Genomic DNA, 20,740 nt, shown 5'->3' on the forward strand with positions numbered 1-20,740 from the left:
TAACTGGTTCCCTATTTATTTGGACTGGAAAGTTTTTGTCATAGGCAAACATAGCTACAGGAAATATCCCAGAACTACCTGGCCCACAATCCCTGTCCTCTACATCTACCTGGGAGCAGGAGTAGTTCCATAGACGGCTGGCACGGATGTGAGCCGAATGAAGGACAAGCTAGGAGGAGAGAGTAGGAAGAGGGCAGAAAGAGTTGAGAATAAGGGATTTGGGGCAGAGGTCAAATTCAACAAATTCTCACTTCTGAATCAGAGGATGTCTCCCTTCTCTTACTCCCTCTCATTCTACTTTCTCCACCAACCTTATGCCAAGGGGGCCTGCTGCGTTGTGCCAAAACCCAGAGCCCTGGCTGGGTTCTAATATCTCTAACCACCTCCCACTGCTCTGTCACTGATTGGCTCAGAACTCTTACCCATCAGCCAGATGAAGAGGCCCTGCCACTGGATCAAGGAGGATGGATGTCTGTTTGTTCTCTCTCTCTCTCTCTCTCTCTCTCTCTCTCTCTCACACACACACACACACACACACACACACACACACACACACCTACCTGGCCTCCAAAACTGTGTGTTTCAGACTTGTACTGAGGGCCCCCTGGAGCTGTGGGGAAGAAAATGGTATCTGTGGGGTCTTCTCTTTTAAAGCTTGAGTCCTACAAAAGAAATGATGAGGTCAAAGCCAACCCCTAAATTCTGGCTTGCTGTTTTCCAACCAGGATTAATTCAGTATGGCAGAGCACAGAGCATGGAGTCACATGGGCTGTGTTCACATTCCACCCTGTACTATATGATGTGGGCAAGCTACTTATCACTGTGAGCCTGTTTCCTCAACCTTAAAATGGGGCTGGGCTGTAAATGTGCTTTGCAAACCAATAAATTCCACCAAAGATAAATTTTTACTGTCCCACCTCATTTTCACGTTGAGCCTGTTGCCGGTGTTGAGGGATGGTGGAGAGCAGGTCTTGCTTCCCCTCTTGGTGTCACCCTGTGCAGTCCTCAGAGTTCAGTTTCTATGCCTTCTGCGGATGGGGATGGGCGGGAAGGGCAAGATGACTTTTCTGCTTTGTGTCCTCCCACTTTGATTCCTAGGGGACGCTGTCTTCTTGGACAGTGAGCCCCAGAGGCAGGAGTATGTCATGAATGATTACGGCTTCATCTACCAAGGAAACAAGAACTGGATCCGCCCTTGTCCCTGGAACTATGGGCAGGTGAGTCTCGGCCCAGCTCATGGACCATCTAAGGGAGAGGGAAGCAGGAGGGGGATGGATGGATGCCCCTCAGGCAAGGTTTATCTAGAACTACTGACTAATGGGAACTAAATGGTACTGGGAAGATGTGAGATGTGACTCCGGGGAGCTAGAGGAGCAGCCATAGAAAGTTGGAAGGTGTTCTTTGCTGACTGTGTCAGGATTAGAGAGAGAAGGGCAGCTGAAGGTACCCACCCCGGAACTCCACTGAGTATGTGAGTGAGGATGAAGGCACAACAGCGACAACGGCCATGGTGGTGCCGCATTTTTTTGTTTGTTAACTGTTTCTAGTGTGGTGTAGGTTGCTCTAGGTTTTGTTTTCCACACATATTCTAAAACATGTGACTTTATTTGTAAAAATAGCATCATATTAATCACAATGCTCTACAACAGCCCAGCCTTCCCCAGATGCTCCAGGAAGTCCAGAACCAGGCCAGGGAGGAGGGTTCTTGAGGCTGGCCCCAGCACTGGGGCACTGGCAGGGGGAGAGGACCAGCCCTGCCACCCAGAGGGGTGTCAGCTGGGAAATCCCAGGGGAGCGTGTAGGGCAGTGGTTCTCAACCTTGGCTGCACATTATGGGGGAGAGTGTGGAGCCTTGTTTCAGTTTGCCATGGCTTCCTCTCCTGGACTTGTCCAACACGTGTGGCCTCAGGCCCAGCCTAGGCCCCCCAGGTGGGTATAGTCAAGATGAGACATAGCAGCCTAAACTTGCACCAGCTGACATCCCCCTTGTTTCAGTTTGCTATGGCTTCCTCTCCTGGACTTGTCCAACACGTGTGGCCTCAGGCCCAGCCTAGGCCCCCCAGGTGGGTATAGTCAAGATGAGACATAGCAGCCTAAACTTGCACCAGCTGACATCCCCACCCCCACACTCAGCGTGGGCAGATGGGCATCTTAGTGAGTCCCTGGACAGGAGGTTGCTGCCACCTGTGAGAAGCAGAAGAGCAGAGCTGCTGGTCTCTGAGCCCTGGGTCCTCCCATATCTCTTATTCAGTGAAAATATACTGAATGCCTGCTGAGTGCCAGGCAGGGTTCTAGGTGCTAGAGATATAAAGATGAATGAAACACTGTCCCCGAGCCCACAGTGAAGTGGGGACTCAGTCAAATAAGCAGGTCACTTATGCAGCGTGACATGTAACGATTGCCAGACAGGCACAGGGGCCTCTGAGAGCCTGGAGGAAGAGCACTTGGTTGGGCACGGGGCTGTCCGGAAAGCTTCCTGGAAGAGGAACTACTTGAACTGAGTTAACCAAGAGAAGGAAGGTGGGGGGAAACATCACAGGCAAAGAGAAGGATGAGCAAAGACACAAAGGTGAGGATCCGTTTGACCTGCTGCAGGGGTTACAAGGAATCTGGGTGTTGCTGGAACAAAACTGGTGAGGTGAGGGTATTGAGAAGTAGAAGAAGGCCAGATCAGGGACGGTCTTATGTGTCTTGTAGAGGAAGTTAGAGCTTTGATTCTGATCAAAGGTCACAGGGATCTTTGAACATTTTAAAGCAGAAAAGTGAACTGATCAAACTATCCCTTGGGGAAAGTGGATCGGAGAGCCTCCAAATCCTGTTTATTGCCCAGTGTTGCATGGAAATCAATTAATTCACTTACTCTCATTCAACAAAGATGCTCAGAGCCCTTACTCTGTGCTGAGCACTGTGCCAGATCTGGGGTGTGAAGTTCCAAGGAACGTTCGAGAGAGGCAGAGCATACACTTAGGCAGGGAAGACAGACCTTGGCTACATCATTGTACCTGAGCCTGATGAGTAGAGATGTAGCCAGTGCTATGCTGCTAAACCAGGCTTAGGCTCAGCGAAAGGCCTCAGGACAAGTGGCATTCTCACCTCGCCTGCCTTGGGTGGGAGGTTTCCATAACTCACATGCTATTAGTCAGCCCACAGCCCTCCCTACTGCATCGCTGGCACCATGGCAAGTTGGGGCCATCACCCTAGCCTTAACTACCAATGATGAGCCGGATCAGCCGGTGGGGGTGGAAGATGAGGCAATGTGGTTTTAGCAAGAACAGCTCGTGAGGTCCAAGAGTGTGGAGATTGAGGAGAGAAGAGAGAGAAACGATCTTTCAGCCAGTCAGACACATTAGAAAAAACTCCAAGGATTTGACTTGCAGGGCATACCAAGTAGGGGAGTTGTGATCCTAGAGCTTTGAAACCCTGTACCTGCCCGAGTTCATGGCTGTGCTACTAGACACAGTTACCTTCCAAGTGGGTTTGTATTTCAAACACACTCCATTGGAGAGCTGAGTGGGGTGGCTCCATATCTGCATGTGCCAAGCATGGGTGCCTTGCCTCTCGGCATCTCTCCTTGCAGTTTGAAGAGAATATCATAGACATCTGCCTGGAGTTGCTAGACAAGAGCCTACACTTCAAGAATGACCCAGCCAAAGACTGTGCTCTTCGAGGGAGTCCTGTCTACATCAGCAGGGTGGTGTGCGCCATGGTGAGGCTGGGTGTGGATTTGCCCACTCAGGGCACGTCCAGAGAGGGAGGAAGCCGTGCCAGGGGAGCCCTGCCCACTCACAGTTGTCCCTGCGATGGGAGAATGAAGAGTTGAGAGGCATGGGCCCTCCTGCAAAGCCATTTTGGCTAAGACTGATGAAAGTTATAGCTAACAGGTTTTTCTCAACTGAGCTCTGAAATAGCTGGGCGTGGGCCATCATGTCTATTAATCCCAAATTGCATGTTTTGGGAAAGGCTGAGCGTAGCCATAGTTTGTGAAATGGTCTTATTGTTTCTAAATTTCCTTTGCTCTGAGTATTTTTAAAAGCTACCAAAGCCAAGCTTTGCAGGGCATGGGGAGGTGAGGAGTAAGAGAGTGTGTAGAAATAGAATAATAAACTAATTCACAGTGGAACACAAGTCAGAGTGGCCAGCTTCACATCCCAACCCCTTCCCCGCAGGTCTGGAAGTTCCCAGGTAAAATGAGATCAAAGCCTCCTCTGTGTCTCAGATGGGGAGGTGAGGGGTAAGGGAGTGTGTAGAAATAGAATAATAAACCAATTAACAGTGGAACACAAGTCAGAGCGGCCAGCTTCACATCCCGACCCCTTCCCCCGCAGGTCTGGAAGTCCCCAGGTAAAATGAGATCAAAGCCTCCTCTGTGTCTCAGGCCTTGCAAGGCAGCTCACACATCACATCCTGCTGATGAAAAGGATGCTTCTAATTCTTCTATGTATGGCTTCTCTTCAGATCAACAGCAATGATGACAATGGGGTGCTCAATGGAAAGTGGAGTGAGAATTTCTCAGACGGCACCAACCCTGCAGAGTGGACTGGCAGCGTGGCCATCCTGAAACAGTGGCACGCCACAGGCTGCCAGCCAGTGCACTACGGGCAGTGCTGGGTCTTTGCAGCCATCATGTGCACAGGTACGGAGTAGAACGTTCCCCATGAAATGACCAAAAATGCAATGGCTCACATATTAGCCCTCCAAATAATTCTTGTCTTCATCTCACACAGTTACCACCAAGGAACATTTGGAAGGAAGCCCTTTCCAGCAAAAATGTCTCTCCACTAGCCTCAGGCTTCACATATCTGGGCTTATTTCAGAGGATGGTTTTGAGGTAGAAATCACACACTTCTGGGAATCTGGCCCCCTCCCCTCTCTTCTAACTGAACCTGGCTGGAAACTGTCTGGTGCAAGCTAGGAAAGAGATGAGAGGCCAAGTAACTAGGAAAACTTGCAAACTGATTAGCACAGAGAATGGTCTTAATGAAGATGTTCATATGAGAGGGAAACGTGCATCTGAGCAGTGGTATGGACCATGGGGCCAGAGCAAGGTGACAGCCAAACTGCAATGACCTTGAATTGGGAGTTTCACAAGTTCGGAGGTCTGGAGGCCTGGCTTAGGCCAGGGAATTAGGGGGTGAGGGGAAATGGTAGATCAACTTTTCAGATAGGGAGTAGATGCAACATTAGGGGAAGAAAAGCTAAAAAGAATAGGCACGTGGGAAAGACGGCAGGTGGAAGTCGGTTTGCATGTGGCAAGAGGAGCAAGTAGAAGGAAGTGGGAGGTAAATGTTGAGGAAACTGATACTTAGAAATGAGTTGCACACTGGAGGTAGCAGGAGCAGGTCTTCTGCCTCACCCAGGGACTCTTGCTCCTGGCCCTCACCCTCACCCCGCCCCCCAGCCTCGGCCAGCTCTCAGCCTCTTGGCATGCATATCCCTAAACCTGACTTGGGTCACAATCAGGAAGTTATGAATGTTACCTGGAGAACGATGCCAAGCGTGGCTTTTGTTCACAGCACTCTCTAGTGCAACCAGGGAGGCAAGATCTGCCCACAACTTGGTTTTATCAAGAAGTGAGGCCTTTTGTGTAGAAATTCCCTAGAGGACAAGGCGGGTGCACTGTGTATGCATGTGTGTGCTGAGTCCAGCTCCAGTCACCTGGAGGAAGCCCAGAGAGCCCTGGGCTGCGAGCAAAGGCCAGGCCTCTGTCCAAGGGTACAAGGAGGTCTCTGTGGACACCCACAGAGGGTGACTTCACACAGGTTGGTGAGGAGGCGGTTCCATGGAACTACTCCTCCCCTGCAGCTGCACAGCCCCGGCTTGAGTTAATGCTTTGATTAGTCAAAGAATCCTTGGTCGGTGTTTTGTTCTGTTTTGTTTTGTTTTAATAAGAAACCAGGAATCTGACAGCTTTGATTGTGTGACAGATAAGAGTTATAGGCATTTGGGTAAACTAGGATGTCTGAGTCATTGAGGGAGGAGGCACAAGAGTGAGAGGCAGAGGACGGATCAATCTTGTTTGTGCAGGATAGAGAGGAAATCTTCCTGTGCATGGAAAGCCTTGAGTCTAATGGGCCAGGTGTATGTGTGTAAAAGAAAGGGCCAGGGTTTGGGGTGTGATTATCTGGAACTGGTTGATGACAGAGGTGGAGCCAGTGAATGGAGATTATGCAAGAGAGCAGACCAATTAAAATGTTTATGGGAATAATGGCTCTATAGTGATCTGGGAAGCAAAGGGTTGGGCAAAGTGGGTCAAATGTGGGCTACAGTGGGTCCAACTGAAGCTCAGTTAGCACCAGCCTTCCAGGAAAGGCCTACCACATTGTATATTAATAAGTATATCAGTTTTTAAAACTCATTCCAATAACACTTATTTATTGAGTCCTTATTCTATGCTAGGCACTATGCTTCAAATACTTTTGGATATAAAAATGGGTAAGACCCAGTCTGTATCCTCCACTAAAAGTTAGAGATCTATCAAGCTCCTTAACCCGATTCAGCTGCCAAAGCGTTACTATTATTCACAATCACAATAGCTGATGGTTATGGAAGACTTCCTCTGTGCCAGGAACTATGCTAAAACTTTGACAGCTTAGAGTAATGGTGAGGCATGTGAGCTCGAGAGGTAGACTGCTTGGCTTCAAATACCAGCAAGGCCATTAGTTGGCTGAATAACCTCGGACACGTCACTTAACATGTGCCTCAGTTACCTCAGAGGATTAAGCTCATACATGGAGAATTCTTAGAATAGAGCCTGGCTACAGTGAGTGTTCAGGATTAGCTAGGATAGTTCTGTTTGATCCTCCAAATGACCTTGTGAATTAGGTCCTACCATCACCTCAATTTTGCAGATGAAGAGATTGAGTGGTGGAGCGAAGCTCACATCCAGGTCTGGCACGCTCTAACCACGAGGCCATCTACTGCACAGACATGACTAGCAGCCACCATGTGTCCAGCATTCCCTGTGCTTCGGGCACACACTGAGCACTTTCACTCTTTCTAATCGTCACAACCACATGCAAAGTAGATATCATTACCGACCATCACTTTACAGGTGAAAAAACTGAAGCTCAAAAGTGATCAAGTGACTCTTGTGTGACCCAGAAGTACATCCTCCCCCCAGCAGCTCTACTTCCCAGTATTGCCCCCTTTTTTTTTTTTTTTGCATGGCTCTTTTCAGTTTATTGCATGAAGGAGTTACACTAGTCCAAGTTAAAAGCAGACCCCAAATGGTTACATTATTATAGCTGTGAGGTTTTTAAACTTGTGACAAGGGACAGGAGGGAAATTCTACTCATTGCAAAGAAATCCTCACTTAAGCTTCTGTGAGCCAAAAGCACTTAAAACCCATGAACCTTCAGCTGGTCGTCCTTAGCCAGTCCAGTCTCGACAAGGAACTGGCATATGTTCTTGCGCTGGTCAACTGGCATATCTTGCGCTGGTCACCCTGCAGCTGAATTACTTCTCCATATTCTGGATGCTCAATGACAGTACCACTGCAGGCAAATTTCTTCTTAAAGGCCTTCACTAGTTTCTTTTTATCGTAATCATCAGCGATCCCTTGAACAGTAGTAAGGGTCTTCCTGCCGCTTCTCTGTTGAATTATTATATGGATATAATCCTCAGTGCCAGCGGGAAGCAGGTCATCACCCTTACTTGCATCAGCAAAGGGGTCGAAAGAGTGGAGGTTCTGGATAGCGGACATACGATACGATTCCTTTTCCTCGGTGGAAACGGCCTGCAGAAGGCTGAGGCGGGAGAAGGCGGGCAGGGGGGACGGAGCGTCGGGAAGCGAGGGGGGGCTCAAGGGGGAGGTTGCTGAGTCCTCGGCGGCGGCGGCTCAGTCACTCGTATTGCCCTTTTTTAATGTGAACAGATTGACATCGAGTTCCTAAAGAAAAATCATAGAAATGAAACTTTGGATGCATCAAAGATAGTGCTATAATTTTTGGATGGGCTGTTTCCTTGACAACCGTTTAGTTGTCTATTACTTGGAGAATTTCAGAGAAATCCCTGGCCTACCTTTCGATGCTCAGGCCCAGCTGCCCCGCGACTCTCAGTCATCCTGTTCTGGCCACCCACTCCTTGTGACAAGGTCGGCCCCTCAGCCCTTGGCTGAGGTCTGTAAAGTATCCAGGAAGCCTCGCACTGTAACCAGGAACAGAGGGGACAGTGATGATCTGTTGTCTGAAAATTCTCCCCAAAGCCAGGTGTCCAAAAGCCACTTATTGTATGATTCCATATATGTGCAATGCCCAGAATAGGCCAATTCATAGAGACAGGAGAGTGGATTAGTGGTTGCCTGGGGCTGGGTGGAGGAGAGAATGGGAAGTGACTGCTAGTAGATATAGAGGTGTTTTTTTTTTTAGGTGAAATGTTCTGGGATTATTAGTGGGGATTGTTGTACAACCTGTGAATATACTACCAACCACTCAAGTGGTGACTCTAAAATACTTATTAAACTCATAAAATTCTAAAAGGGTGAATTTTATGGTAGGCGAATTATCTCAATAAAGTTTGTTTGTTTTTTAAGCCAGGCATCCTAAGAATATGCTTGGTCCTGGTAGGCTCCTACCCACAACTGCATGGGGTAGCAGTGGGGGGAGAAGTGAGGGGCTGAGGGTTGGAAGACTTGAACAATTGACTCTGAGCAGGTCCATGTGGTATCATCTCCTCCGCTGTAAAGTAGGGCCCTGGGCCCTGGGCCATGGTGGGAAATGGTGGGAAGGTGAGGAGGCTGAGAGCTTGGGGCGGGGCACCTCCTCTCTTCATGGAGCTAAGATTTCTCCTCACTTGTTTGTACAGAGTTATTTCAATACAATAACTCTTGTCCTCGTTGTTTTTACTGAGTCATTCACTCTGAAAGAAGGAACCTCAGCCAAGGCCCCCCGTGTGCCATTTAGCTTCAACCTTTGGCTTAAACATAAATCTACTGTTATTCTCCATGGATTTATGAGGCATCAAAGATTGTATGAAATGTTCCCTCACCTAGTTGTTAATTAATATGTGGCAAGCACTTAGAAAAATGCCTGGCACATGGTTAGTTTTACGTAAGTGTTAGCTAAGATAATTCGTCTCCTGGTGTTTTAATCTCTGCCTCTTAGGCTCCAAAGGTCTGACTGGCTCTTGGTTAAAAGGTTTTTTTAAAAAAATATATATATATTTTTATTGATTTCAGAGAGAAGAAGGGAGAAGGAGAGCGACAAACATCAATGATGAGAATCACTGATTGGCTGCCTCCTGCATGCTCCCTACTGGGGATTGAGCCCGAAACCTGGGCATATGCCCTGACCAGGAATTGAACCAGGAAAATCATAGGTTTTTCTTTTATATATATATATATTCAGAGAGGAAGCGAGAGGGAGAGAGAGATAGAAACATCAATGATGATAGAGAACCTCCATTGATCACAACCTGGGCCTGTGCCCTGACCAGGAATCAATCTGTGACCTCCTGGTTCATGGGTCGATGCTCAACCAATGAGCAACATCAGCTGGGCTAAAAGGTTTTTCTAGCCATCTACCAAACTTCAGCTTTCTATTTTCTCTACCACTTTTTTTTTTTTTTAAGAATTTTGCAGATGTAATTAAGGTCCCAAATCAGTTGATTCTAAGAAGGAAGATTATCTTCAGTGGGTTTGACCTAATCAGGTCAGAACTTGATTAGTCTTTTTTAAAAAAAAAATTATTGATTTCAGAGAGGAAGGGAGAGGGAAAGAAAGACAGAAACACCAATGATGAGAGAGAATCATTGATCAGCTGCCTCCTCCACGCCCCGCACTGGGGCTTGAGCCCACAACCTGGGCATGTGCCCTGACCAGGAATTGAACTGAGATCTCCTGGCTTATAGGTTGACACTCAACCACTGACACACAGTAGCTGGGCTCTAGCACTTTTTGGGTTTATTTCCTTGCTTTGTTCCTTGGAGTGTTTGGGATTAAATTAATCATATTCCTCGTGTCATGGCATTTATCGTAATAGGTCTTCTTCAAGCCCCTCATTTTAAAAAATGTAACTAATTAATTTATTTCCCCCACTTATCTCATAAACCATTTCCATTCACTTCCCCCCAAGATAGGGAAACATTTTGATGTATTTAATATATAGCATTGTATTTAAAGCTGTTCCTATAAAAAAGTATATTATCTTTAGTTGTTGTTGTTTTAATCATCACCCAAGGATATTTTTTCCATTGATTTTTAGAGAAAGTTGAAGGTAGGGAAAGAGGGGAGAGAGAGAGACATCAATGTGAGAGAGAGAAATAAATTGGTTGCCTTCCAACCCAGGTACATACCCTTGACCAGGAATTGAACCCGTAACCCTTTAGTGTGTGGGCCAACATTCTAACCACCGAGCACACTAGCCAGGGAAGTATATTGTTATCTTTGTATAATATTTTGTCCAGTATGTATTTTTGTTTTATAGATTGTATTTTTCACCTTTAAAAGTTCCATTGGGCCCTAGCTGGTTTGGCTCAGTGGATAGAGCATCAGCCTACGGACTGAAGGGTCCCAGGTTTGATTCCTGTCAAGGACATGTAACTCAGTTGCAGGCTCGATCCCCTACCCCAGGTTGGGTGTGTGCAGGAGGCAACCAATCAATGTGTCTCTCTCACATCGGTGTTTCTCTCTCTCTCTCTGTCTCTCCCCCTCCCTTCCACTCTCTCTAAAAACCAACGAAAAATTATCCTTGGGTGAGGATTATTTTTAAAAATTTCATTGAGTCTTTTCTTTATCTTCCATTTTTCTTATTATATTTATGTTTTCCTTTACTTTCTCTTGAGCATATTTATAGTATTTAAAATACCTGTTTTAATGTCCTTGTCAGTTAGTTCCATGATCTCTGTCATTTCTGGATCTAGTTCCAGAAATTGACTGACAATTTTCCTGATCATATTTTCCTGTTTCTCTACATCCCTATATATTTTTTTTTTATTCTTGATTTCAGAGAGGAAGGGAAAGGGAGAGATAGAAACAGCAATGATGAGAGAGAATCATTGATTGGCTGCCTCCTGCACACCCCCTACTGGGGATTGAGCCCAAAACCCAGGCATTGCCCTTGACCGGAACCGAACCGGAGGCCCTTCAGTCCTCAGGCCAACGCTTTAACCATTGAACCAAACCAGCTAGGGCTACATTTTTTTTTAAGTAGGCTTTATTTTTTAGAGCAGCTTTAGGTTTTATTGTCACTGCAGACAAGTGAGAATATGACCTCGTGCTAACATATCTGAAAAACTAAGGCAAGATAACCATCTTGTTGTGGAAACAATTAAAAGCATGGTAGGTGGAGCAGGAAGTGGTTACATCTACCATTTGGAAGCTTACTACAACCCGGGAGAAGTTAAAAGATGCTAAAAATCATCAAATTTAAATGCAATTACTTTGACTTTATATTAGCTGGGGCTTTGACTCTATTCTTCAGTATAAGACATGGAAGTGTGATAGCAAAGCTGACCAAATGAATTTCAATATATTGAACTCTAACTTTCCATTAATTTCTCTTATAAAATTGGAGCTACATTTCTTTATGCGGAGGCAGGGCTGGTGGTGGAGGGAGAACTGGTGAGAAGCCTTCATGTCCAGCCTGAAACAGACTGCGTGTTTTAATGCACCATCAGCACAGTGTCTGCCACTAGTCAGGAGTGAAGCTGCACTCCTGGAGGGCAGGAATGTCTTTAGCTTCTGTGCACTTTGCATCTAACTCACTGTCTGGTTCATGGCAAGGGCTTGACACTTGTCACTGAATAAGTGCTAAAATGGCCAAGTAAAGAGAGATTGTAATTCATGCTGGGTGTTGTGTAGTATGCCTTGGGAACTCTAATTCTTTCCCAGCTCTGAGATCTTCTCCACCTTTTCCAAATATCACCATGTGAGTGTGCATGCCTGTAGATGCACACACACAAGCACACCCCATATGGGTTTCTTTTTTATGAGGGACTCAGCTCCCACAACATTATCAATGAGTCACCTGAGTCTCATGTCAAACGGTGAATCATTGGGAGTGATACTCTGCAGAAACCTTGTGCACAGGTTAAAGACAACCTGCTTCCAGCACAATTTAATGCGCGTCTACTCTGTGCCCATCCAGACATGTGGGGCAGTAGTGGGCACCACCACTGACACTTCAAGTGGCTGTTCATGAATTCTGCAATCAGGGTGAAGAACAGAGGCTTGTTCACTGCTCTCCCTACTCAGTTCTCCTTGGCACATTCTCTTACCACCATAAGTGCTACCCTCCCATCTGACTGTCATCTTAGCATAAATCCTGGCCCACGCCAAGCTCCTGAGTCACTTGAATGCTCTTGCATCACTCCTGTCTCAGGTTCCTTCAGTGACAGCTCTTCGAGCCTTCACCCTCCCCTCCGAGGCTGTCCTGTGTCACCTCCACCTACAACTCGCTTGTCGGCTCTGCTCACTCCCTGCCCTTGTTCCTTGGCCCTGTGCAGACGTGCAGACGTGCCACTCCAAGGAGAACTCCAGGTTCCCCTTTGGGCTTCTCTCCTCCCTGTCTTGGGCCATATCCAAGGGTGTGTCCATGCCCTAGCTTGGAGAGGCTTTGTGCCAACGTATGAGAAGGAGCCTAAACTAAAATCTATAAGCAATTAAATGCTTAATATACATAAGTATTTGAACTAAAAATTATGAACATTTTAAAAATTACAGTAGTATGTGAACAATGCTGAGAAGTACCTATATATTTTTTTCATTAGTTTATTATAAAAGAAACATGGAAATTATTTACATGATGAAAGATTTCAGAACTTCAACGCTGAGAAGTATCTATATATTTTTTCATTAGTTTATTATAAAAGAAACACGGAAATTATTTACATGACGAAAGATTTCAGAACTTCAATGGAATGGGCAGCTTCACATGATGCCATTTCAATAGTGATTTATTTCAGTCTACTGGTACATACTTTCCAGGAATGTCACCACCTCTAAATAAGAAACAATCCTTGTCGTCTAGAACTACTTCGGTGCCTCCATATTCTGGAAGGAGACCTTTATCTCCAACTGTCACGCTAACAGGTTGAATCTCTCCACCCTTTCCTTTGGAGCCCGATCCAATAGGGACCACTATGGCTTGCAATACTTTTCCTTGAGGTTTTTCTGGAAGCATCATGCCTCCTTTGGTTACAGTTTCTGCAGCACTGCTTTCAGCTAATACTTGGTCAAAGCGGGGAAGGAACTTCCTAAAGGCCTGTCCTGCCATGACTCCGACCACGGCCACCTATGCTCCGCTGTCGCACCGCGGCTGCAAGGAGAGACCTGCAGTCGCTGCTGGCCACTATATTTGTTGACTCTCATTTTATCTCCTGGAATCTGTCCCCAGGGAGGAAAAAAGACTGATCTATAAAGATGTTCATCACAGCATTATTTACAACAGGGGGAAAAATGGAAACCAACCAAATATCTAAAAATAACCACCCCTAGAAATCTTGCTTTTGCCAAATATTTGATAACGTAGGAAAGTGCTTGGGATGTGGAATAAGGTGAAAATACTAGAATGCTGAACTGTTTGCATAATACTGGGAGGTGAACTCAGAACTGAGTACAAGCTGAGCAGTGAAACCAGGATTTGAGGGATAGCTCTGCCACTTCTTAGCTGTGTGACTCTGGTCCAGGTGAGCAAACTTTTCTTAGCCTCTGATTCCTCATCTACAAAACGGGGATAATAACATCAGCTTCCACGTAGAGATGTCCTGAACATAATGTATGCAAAACAGCACCATGCCTGCTGGTAGATATTATTATTATTATTACTTCACAGTTGGACTTTAGGGGACAGGGATCCCCAGGGCATTGGTGGTAGGATGGGCTGGGAGATATTGCTGTTCTTAAAAGAATGCGGAGTGGGAGAAACAGAGCAGAGGACAAGAAAAGAAGTTGGTTGGCAAAGGGAAGAGATGCACCGTCAGGAATAAAGATACCATTCGACCGCTTTCCCAGAATTGCTCCGCCAGGTACAGCCTCCCTTTTCCAGGCTTCTGTTCCACAGTTTCCTTCCCTCTGGCTGGATCTGTGATACTTTCTTTGAGAAGCTGCCAAGACAATCCACCCATAGAAAAGGGGGAAGTCCAAACCACAGGACTCTTTGCCTAAGAATCTGCTGTCCTCAGCCAACAATCTCTATTATAGAAAGGAAAACTTTCCAGGTATTTGGTTTGGAGGTGGAAATTTATGGCCAGGAGAGAAGTGCGACTGAGTCAGGCCACCGAGCCTTGCTAAAGGGGTGTGCCCGCCCCGCCCTGCTGGCCCAGGCAGGGGAACCCAGGCCTCCCTAGACTTTCTGTTGGCCCTGGCAGTGCTTGTTGAAGCAACCTGCACCTTTGCACGCAGTGGCTTCTGTGAGCACCAGGGAAAGGAGCTCAGGAGGATGGGGAGGAAGTTGGCAGCATCACCAACCCAGTGCCCCAGACAGCTCCTGCTCGGTCCTGAAGGCGCTAAATGAATGATTTCCCTGAGCCCAGGCCCTAACTCCAGGAAGCCACAGAGCTCCTGAATTCACAACCCCACAAGATTTTCTGCCCTTTTCGCAGTGATGAGGTGCCTGGGGATCCCCACCCGCGTGATCACCAACTTTGACTCTGGCCACGACACAGACGGGAACCTGATCATAGATGAGTACTACGACAACACGGGCAGGATTTTGGAGAATAAGAAGGACACTGTCTGGTGAGAGACAACTTCTCGTTCTCTTTGTAGGGCGAACCCCACCAGAAGAAGTGAGTCCATGAGCCTGATGCCCTCTCATGCCCCCCACCCCCACTTTCCCCAGCCCTGCGGCTCAGTCTCCCCAACCCAAAGGCTGGGACACAGCTCAACACAAAAACAATGGTTTTGAGTTTAGAATCTAAACATCACAAGAGCTCCCTGTCCTGGCTGAGGTTTTCCTCTTTGCCGCCTCCTTCATTCAATACTCAGCCTGTGGCTGCAGGAGGACCAAAGTCTCACCTCCAGACACAAAGACCATGATTGCCTGTGAGTCAGCAGCACCCACAGGAAATGGCACAAGGAATTTCTGGGAGAGAGAGAGAGAGAGAGAGAGAGAGAGAGAGAGTGAGTTAGTTTTGAACTTCAGTCGGCGCTGGAAGCCTTCATTCTCTTGTCACCAACAGAGGAAAGCTCCTTTCAGGGCAGGTTGGGCTCACAGGAGGAAGAGCCATCACTACTCACCCACAGAGGTTTGAAGGCCTGGGGGTGCTAAGTCTGTCTTTCTACCGGTCAGTGCACCTGCTCATTGTCCACTACAAACTTGCCCTTAGCTTATCTGACACTGGCTCCTGTGGCTTCTCCCTCAGGAACTTCCATGTCTGGAACGAGTGCTGGATGGCCCGAAAGGACCTCCCTCCCGGATACGGAGGCTGGCAGGTGCTGGACTCCACGCCTCAGGAGAGGAGCAATGGTGAGGCTCTCCATGGGAAAGGCAGAACCCACTCCCACGGAAACAGCCCTCGGCCCCGCCGGTCCCTGCAACGGCCCTCATGGCTCTTCCGTTCTCCTCCAGGCATGTTCTGCTGCGGCCCTGCCTCCGTCAGAGCCATCAAAGAGGGAGAGGTGGATCTGAACTACGACACGGCCTTTGTCTTTTCCATGGTGAATGCCGACTGTGTGTGCTGGCTCGTCCATGGAGGAAAGGAGCAGAGGCTTCACCGGGACACGCATTCTGTGGGCAATTTTATCAGCACCAAGAGCATCCGGAGTGATGAGCGGGATGACATCACGGAGAACTACAAGTATGAAGAAGGTATGACTATACCAGCCCCCTCAGAGTCCAGGTCCTGTGGGCACCTTCCCCCTCAGCCAGCTGGAACAGGCCTCTGGGGAACAGAGGGTGTCTGCGGGGCAGGACCCAGGTCCATCTCAGCCCTTCAGTTTTGAGTTCCCAGTCCAGGCATCCCACTGCCTCACTTCCTCATGCCCCCCACCCCACCCCCATCCCACAGGCCAGTGAGCACTTTCCCACAGACATTCACATTGACTATAGGGCCATTGACAGGCATCTTATCAACAGTATATGAATTCCTCAGCCCTGCCTTCCCCGCAAATCAGCCTCCCACTGGAGATGGGGGCATTTAGTAAAAAAAAAACACCAAACGCTTATTAATTAATTAAATTAATTTCCTTTAATGTATTGTTTAATTTACTGTGTTTTATTGGGTGTTTGGAGGACAAAATAGGTCACCAGTCAGCACCCAGGCTGCTATAAGGCCATATGCTCACTCTTGTGCCCTCCCCCTGCAGAAGATGATTTGGAGATGTGGGAGACCTGGCAGGGGCTTCTTATCCAAGCCAGCAGGGGCAAAGGGGCAGCTAAATTAGTCAGCCGTGGATTAATTCCTGGAAATTGAGGAAGACCAGTCACCAAGTTCAATCACTAGGGAGCCAAGCAAAAATATCCAGCCCATGAGGGCCAGAAGCAGGGTGAGGGGCAGGATCCGAGGAAGATGGATCGGGAATGTGTGGAGGGTGGGGGAGGGTGAGCAATTGCTGGGAATGCTGGCAAGTGGGTGTCTGTGGTCTGTCTATGTGGGCCTTTGGGGACACCATAGAGAAGCTCCAAAATCCAAGCCTAGGAAGGCGCTACACAGCAATACCGTCCATCCCCTCCCCACCCCCATCGACTCTGGGTTATCTTGGTTGGGGTGCCCAGAAACAGATCCTGAGGCAAGGATTCAAGTACACGTGGTTTATCTGTGAGGCAATGCAGGAACTACTGGAAGGAAGGAGAGTGAGCAAGAGAGACAGGGAAGGGGAGGGAGCCAGTGCAGGGGCCCCATCAAGCCTGTTCGAAGGTGGGCGGCAGGAGCTCAGGCCGGCTGGGGAGCTCTGACAGTGAGGTTGCCAGAGAAAATTCAGGATGAATAATGCTTTAGTCTAACCATGTCTCCAATTATTTGTTGTTTATCTGAAATTCAAATTAAATGGCCCTGTATTTTTATTTGCTAACTCTGACCACCCTATCAGGGATTCAGTGTAAAGTGTAGAACCACATCCAGGGTCAGCGATTGTCCATCTTGTTCATCTCATGGCACACATACACTAATTACTAAAATTCTGCAGTACACCAAAAAGATATTTTTTGCTGATCTGACAAAAATATGTATAATTTTGAGTCATTCACACCAGGTGCCTATTGTTGTGCTGGCTGTTGTCATTTTTTATTTGACAATCTAAGGGAAAAGAGGTCAGTGCCCTGACTAAATAGTCACATATTGCATGTTTTAAAAATTCTTGGGGCACACAGGTTGAAAATCGCTGCCCTAGATTTATTCCACCCAAGAGGCAAGGAGCTATTATTTATCCACCAAATCCTGTTGGTCATGGGTTGCGGGTGTAAATTCTCTAGCACTTTTGGTCTGCCCCATGCAAGAACAGAGAAAGCCTCAGGCAAAGAGTAGTAGCAGATGCTAGAATTTGAAAATTAGGGCACATAGGCATTGAAATGGCAAATGCCAAGGCAATATGGGTGGGGCATGGGCAGCATTTGCTACAAGGTCCACAGGGTTCCCTGTGAAGTTGGGGGATCTGGAGCTATATTCCAGTGGGCCTGAGTGTGCTGCTCAGCCAGGCAGTATTCTGTCTCCTCCCACCCAGCCTGACAAGATCTGAAGGCAGAGCAAACCACAGATGAGTTAAACCTGACCCACATCTCTCTGGGTCCACTCTTACTGAAGCCAGTGTCTCAAGATTCTCTTCTGCATGAAACAAGGCTTAGAACAACCTCCAGAGCAAGGGGACACAAGTGGCCTCTGCCTGGGAGGTGGTGGGGATGCACTAAGGGGGTAAAGCGGGGCCCTGGCGACAGTAAGTGTTCAGTGAAGGCAGCTGCTGGGATTATTAGGGAAGCACGGTGAGTACCCCTGACCCCTGTACTTCCCGGCCACCGCGCCCCCCTAGGACTGAGATCTGGGTGCTCTGGGAACTCAGCTTGACTGAGTTCCTCTTATTTTTTTCCCTGTGGTTTTCATCTCTCAATATCCAGGTAGTCTACACCTGACTAATAATGTAGTGCTGGAACCGAAATCAAATCATGCCCTGCTGTCTTGAAGGGCATTTGTGGGCCTTTGTCTTCCCCATGGTATAGTGACAATATTATAGTCCAGTGGTCGGCAAACTCATTAGTCAACAGAGCCAAATATCAACAGTACAACGATTGACATTTCTTTTGAGAGCCAAATTTTTTAAACTTAAACTATATAGGTAGGTACATTGTTATTAACTTAATTAGGGTACTCCTAAGGCTTAGGAAGAGCCACACTCAAGGGGCCAAAGAGCCGCATGTGGCTTGTGAGCCACAGTTTGCCGACCACGGCTATAGTCTATTGGTCATGAGCACAGATGACTTTATTCATGTGGATTTGGCTTCTACCTGGACTCTGCCCCCAGCAAGTTGTGAGACTTGGGCAACTGACATGCCCTCTCAAAGCCCCATTTTCCACATCTGTATGTGGACTAATAATAATCTCTCTCTCTCATGGTTGATGTGAGGTGTGAAAGGAGTGAAGTGCTCAGCAGAGCCTGGCACTTAGAAAGCACCTGATAAATTATAGGGAGTATTTGTTGTTGGAAATGCAGGTTTGAACAACCTTGCAGTGTTGGTATGGCTGTTGGGAAGGATGTTCAGTCACGGCCTAACCGCTGGCCCATAGATGGTGCTATCTCTGCCCTCCCAGGTTCTCCCCAGGAGAGACAGGTGTTTCTGAAGGCTCTTCAGAAGCTGAAGACTGGAAAGTCCCGGGGCCACTACCAAGCAGACTCACAATCTTCCAAGCCCGTGCCTCGGAGGCTGAATTCACCTTCCCTTCGGCCCAGTGATGTTATCCAGGTCTCCCTGAAATTCCAGCTGCTCGACCCTCCCAACATGGGCCAGGACATAAGGTTTGTCCTGCTGGCCCTCAACATGTCGCTCCAGTTCAAGAACCTCAGAGTGAACCTGAGTGCTCAGTCTCTGCTGCATAATGGCAGCCCTCTGCCCCCGTTCTGGCAGGACACAGCCTTCATCAGTCTCTTACCTGAAGAAGGTATGGACTCTGGGCATGGGCATGGGGACTCTGTACACAGATGGGTTATGGAAATACCACTGGGGTCAAGCCAGCCAACAAGGGTTCTGGAGCTTCCCTGTGACACCATCTTCCTGGTGTCTCCTCAGCACAGATTCCTCTTCTTCTTCTTCCCTTATCTCCTTCCCTCTGCCTCTGCCTCCTGTCTCCTCTTCTTCCTTCTACCTTTCCTTCAAGGACAGTAGCCTGGCTTAGTGGGGGAAACCTGAGCTTTCGAGTCATCCAAACTTTCGAGTCTCAGCTCGCCCATTTACCAGCAGGATAACCTTGGGCAAGCCATTTCACTCCCCAGTCTCTCCATCTGATAACCTGGTACCCGCTTCACTGGGGCTCAGTACATGTTGGCTTCCTCCTTTCTATAAAAGGGTCCCCATATCCACCAGGCCCAGCTGATTTCCCCAGCAGTCTCACCTCATCCTTGTGTTCTCTCCCTAGCAAAGACCCATCCCTGTCAAATCTCCTACTCCCAGTACAGCCAGCACCTGTCCACAGACAAGCTGATTCGCATCAGTGCCCTGGTGGAAGAGAAGAGCAATCCCGAGAAGATCCTGGTGAACAAGATCATCACCTTAGTGTATCCCACCATCATAATTAATGTAAGCAAGAGCCCTGGAAGTGGCCTGGGGGTTCCTTGGGACTAGCTGGGAGCGGGAGGAGCCCTCGAGAGCCTGCTCAGAAAAGCAGCCCCTCCTTTCCTCTGCCTCTTCTGGTGCTTCCAGGTACTTCCCACCTGGATTGGGAGGTTTATCTGAAAACACTGGGTGATGTTTCCATCCTCTTGCACCGTTAGGTGCCTTGTGGTTGGCCCTTAAGCAGCTGCCATGGAGAGGTCACCTTAAGCAGCCACCTCCCACTCTTGGCCTTCCCCAAGGTCAACGTGAGCTCAATTGGGAGGGACCTGAGAAGGGGGAGAGCACTGCCTGAAGGTCAGCTTAGGTTTGATTTGCCATTTCCCGACTGCGCATCCTTGGGCAAACCCCTGGGCCTCTGCTTCCTGAGCTGTCAATTGAGAGGATTAGACAAGATGGCCTCTGAGGACACATCCTGTTCTGACGTCCTGTGATCCTCTGAGTGGGAAGATGTCAGGGGTCCCTTCCTTCCATTGCTGCCTCAGCAAAGCCAAGCAGCTTCCTGGACCCTGCCACAGGAGCCTCTGGTGCCCTCCGCAGCACGCATCTGGCAAGCCTCGCCTGGGGCGAGGGGGGGGGGTCCAAAGGTGCTTCTAGGTTTCTTGAAGCCACTTCCTTGTCTCTACAGCCCTGAATGAGCTCTTCATGTGAAAAGAATGAGCCAGTTATGATAAAAGGGAAGGAAGGGGTGGGGTAGAATTGCAATCAGAGGAAACAAACAAAAACTGCCAAAGAATATTCTCTTTTTTAAAAAATTCTTTATTGTTTAAAATATTACATATAGTATTACATATGTCTCCTTTTTCCCCCTTTGACTTCTCCCCAGCCACTCCCACCCCCCAGCACATGCCCTAACCCGCTCAGTGTCTGTGTCCATTGGTTATGCTTATATGCATTCATACAAGTCCTTTGGTTGATCTCTTACCCCACTCCACTCCTCACCCTCCTCTGCCTTCCCTCTGAAGTTTGACAGTCTATTTGATGCTTCTCTGTCTCTGAATCTATTTTTGTTCATCAGTTTATGTTGTTCATTATATTCCACAAATGAG

General features: G+C 47.9%; 1 protein-coding gene and 2 pseudogenes across 3 annotated transcripts in view; 1 reads left to right on the forward strand and 2 right to left on the reverse strand.

Annotated features, from left to right (window-relative positions):
- The window catches only part of TGM5 (transglutaminase 5), a 28,962-nt gene that overhangs the window by 5,651 nt on the left and 2,571 nt on the right, over nucleotides 1–20,740 (forward strand). For both annotated transcript variants that reach the window (XM_005877565.2, XM_005877566.2), the window contains 8 exons: nucleotides 1,099–1,217; nucleotides 3,578–3,706; nucleotides 4,456–4,633; nucleotides 14,539–14,674; nucleotides 15,301–15,404; nucleotides 15,507–15,746; nucleotides 18,676–19,023; nucleotides 19,498–19,658. In XM_005877565.2, the coding sequence (XP_005877627.1) occupies nucleotides 1,099–1,217; nucleotides 3,578–3,706; nucleotides 4,456–4,633; nucleotides 14,539–14,674; nucleotides 15,301–15,404; nucleotides 15,507–15,746; nucleotides 18,676–19,023; nucleotides 19,498–19,658 (1,415 nt within the window). The remainder of the gene's footprint in view (nucleotides 1–1,098; nucleotides 1,218–3,577; nucleotides 3,707–4,455; nucleotides 4,634–14,538; nucleotides 14,675–15,300; nucleotides 15,405–15,506; nucleotides 15,747–18,675; nucleotides 19,024–19,497; nucleotides 19,659–20,740) is intronic.
- LOC102263747 lies at nucleotides 7,147–7,840 on the reverse strand (annotated as a pseudogene).
- On the reverse strand, nucleotides 12,814–13,281 carry LOC102239540 (annotated as a pseudogene). Its single transcript, XR_001364264.1, has one exon. The product of XR_001364264.1 is annotated as a 10 kDa heat shock protein, mitochondrial pseudogene (transcript).

Source organism: Myotis brandtii, unplaced genomic scaffold (genome assembly GCF_000412655.1).
Source record: "Myotis brandtii unplaced genomic scaffold, ASM41265v1 scaffold521, whole genome shotgun sequence".
NCBI classification, from domain to species: domain Eukaryota; kingdom Metazoa; phylum Chordata; class Mammalia; order Chiroptera; family Vespertilionidae; genus Myotis; species Myotis brandtii.